The 2,814-nt window shown below is 49.9% G+C and overlaps 1 protein-coding gene across 1 annotated transcript in view; it reads left to right on the top strand.

Annotated features, from left to right (window-relative positions):
- ATP2C2 (ATPase secretory pathway Ca2+ transporting 2) overlaps positions 1 to 2,814 on the top strand; it is a 54,735-nt gene that overhangs the window by 13,453 nt on the left and 38,468 nt on the right. Inside the window, exons 3-5 of the mRNA XM_012806097.1 lie at positions 38 to 154; positions 1,691 to 1,788; positions 2,694 to 2,721. Coding sequence (XP_012661551.1) covers positions 38 to 154; positions 1,691 to 1,788; positions 2,694 to 2,721 — 243 coding nt within the window. The remainder of the gene's footprint in view (positions 1 to 37; positions 155 to 1,690; positions 1,789 to 2,693; positions 2,722 to 2,814) is intronic.

Below are 2,814 nucleotides of genomic sequence, written 5' to 3'. Positions count from 1 at the left end.
CCCATCAATGAGCTTGTGCTTGGCTGTCTCCCCACAGGTGGACTTACAGACGGGGCTGTCAGAGTTCTCAGTAGCACAGCGCAGGCTGGTCCATGGCTGGAATGAGTTTGTTGCTGACACCACCGAACCTATATGGAAGAAATACCTCGATCAGGTAGGCCCACAGGTGTCATTCTTTGCATTAACCAGAACAAGCCAGGGAGGGTGGGGCAAGCATTTATTATTTAAATATTGATTGTGGGTGTCCTTGGACAGGCTGCTCCCCTTTCAGGCTGCTCTTAGCCAGCAGGAAGAGTGCTCAGGAGTAGATAACTATCCCCCCAGGCAGCCATGGTCGTGAATGGTAGTGATTACATTCATAGAAGGTTTACCACATGCCAAGCACCAGGCTAAATGAATGAGTAGATAAATCAGCATTCACCTGCTTAATCCTCCTGCTAATCCCTGTTTTGTAGATGAGGAGGGTGAAGTACAGAGAGGTTGGAAGATTTCCCCAGGGTGTGTAGGGCTGCCAGGTGTAGCAAATTAAAATACAGGCTGCCCTTTCAAATTTGAATTTCAGATAGAGGCAATTTTAAGACATGTATGTACCAAATATTGCAATGAACATACTTATGCTAATTTTTTGAAGTTCCTTATTTATCTGAGATTCAAATTTAACTGGGCCTCCTGTAGTTTATCTGCAACCCGAGCTCCAAGTCAAACGGCTGTGAAGAGCAGTCCTGAGATGCACATCTGGGGAGCTGGCACTGGAGCCGCTGCCCTTCCTAGAGGCTGCCCCTCAGGGCTGGCCCCGTGCTGAATTGGTGGCAGGAAGTGAAATGCCCAGAAGCCCTGAGGAAGAGGAAGGAAAAAAGATTGAAATGGACATGGCTGCAAGCTCCAGTCTAGAAGTTGGCACCCACCACCCAACCGGGACAGGTTCAGAAAGGCCCAGTTAACAGGCAGAATTTTCCAGATACTGAGGGGATTTAGGTTGCCTCAATTCCAACTCCCTGGCCGTTGGCACCCCTTTGGCCCCCATCCCATCCCTGGCATCCTCTCTTATTCTCTGGCTCCTGGGCTGCCCCAGCTTTAGCTATCTTCCTACTGGCGTCATGTCTGATTCTTCTGGGATTGGTCGGTTCAGGGACCAATCACAGTTCTCCTTGCAGCATCCTCCTGCTCCCTTACCCTTTTGGTTCCCACCCTGCTCAGCGCTCAGCGTGCTGAGGATGTTAGCTCTTGATGCGTTTGGCACCAAGACGGGCTGGGTGGCTCTGGCCAGCCCAGCACCTTCCTGGAACCCCAGTGTTGGGAAGAGACAGCAGGGGCTCCTGGAAGTTGTGGTTCAAGGAAGGAGGCTGAGACATGGGCTGTGGGGGATGCTTTATCCTCTGCAGCCGGGGACCCTATTTTCCCTAGCCTGGCGCATTGTGGGGATTTGGTGAGGCAAGGCCAAGAACCCAAAGGCAGGGCCAAGGCTGGTGTCTTGATGGGGAGAGTGTCAGGATGACTCTTGGGAGGGCTGTCGGCAGTGGACAGGCAGGCAGAGAAGGACCACTGCATGGTTGTGGTCCTGATCATTACATGGCTGACCCAGAGGCACGATCTTGAACTAAGGGCTGCATCACACTCGCTTCTGCAGTGAGAAGCCCAGACTGGTCATTGTGAAACTAAAGAACACATCACCCTGTATTTCATCTTCCAGTTTAAGAACCCGCTGATCCTGCTGCTGCTGGGCTCCGCCTTGGTGAGCGTCCTCACCAGGGAGTACGAGGACGCCGTCAGCATCGCAGTGGTGAGTGTGTCCAGAGCAGCACCCAGCTCCCAGGAAGGGCTGCCACGGGGCTGAGTCTCTGCTTATTACCATTATGCAAAAAAATAAAATAAAATAAAATAAAGGTAGAAAATACAGCAGAAGAAAGGAAAGCAAATCCACATCCTTCTTTACCCCCACCCCATCATCGTTGGGTGGACCAGGTTATTTCTAGTTATTTGCTGTTGGGAACAACATGGCTGTGAATTTCATTCCTGTGGTCCCTGGGATGGAGCGGTTAGACCCTCAACTGTGCACATTTGCGGGGAGTAATCACATTAATCCCTTACTCAGAAGTCATCACGGAACACTTAAAAAATAATTTGGCCAGACCTGGTGGCTCACATCTCCAATCCCAGGACTTTGAGAGGCTGTAGGATCACTTGAGGCCAGGAGTTTGAGACTAGCCTGGAAAACGTAGTGAGACCCTGTGTCTAAAAAAAAATTAAATTAGCCAGGCATGGTGGCACACGCCTATACTCCCAGCTACTCTAGGGGCTGAGCCAGGAAGATCTCTTGAGCCCGGGAGTTCCAGGCTGCAGTGACCTGTGATCACACCGCAGCACTCCAGCCTGGGGGACAGAGCAAGACCCTATGTCAAAAAAATTTTTTTCCTGAAGTTAGGTGAAATTCACATAATAAAAAAATGCGGCATTTTGAAGTGATCAATTGAGCAGAACTTAGTGCCTTCATGAAATTGTGTAACTCCTACTGTGTCTAGTTCCAAAGCATCTTCATCACCGCCGACGGAGACCCCAGACTCATTAAAAGGTCATTTCCTCCTCTCCCCCCCTCCACACCTGGGCAACCACCAACCTGCTTTCTGTCTCCATGTACAGTATTTTTGTATTTACCTCTTTCTGGATGTCACAGAGACAGATTCACACGATGTGAGACTATTGGTGACATCTGGCTTCTGGGGAGCACTTTTGATGGCTCTCATCTACTTCCTATTTATGCAAATTATGGTTTAAAAATATAAATGCAGGCAGCACCTGTGGCTCAAAGGAGTAGGG

This window comes from Otolemur garnettii, unplaced genomic scaffold, assembly GCF_000181295.1.
Source record: "Otolemur garnettii isolate 467f Iridium unplaced genomic scaffold, OtoGar3 scaffold00047, whole genome shotgun sequence".
Lineage (NCBI taxonomy): Eukaryota > Metazoa > Chordata > Mammalia > Primates > Galagidae > Otolemur > Otolemur garnettii.
Note: the sequence above shows the minus strand (reverse complement) of the source record. Positions and strands in the feature narration are given on the sequence as shown.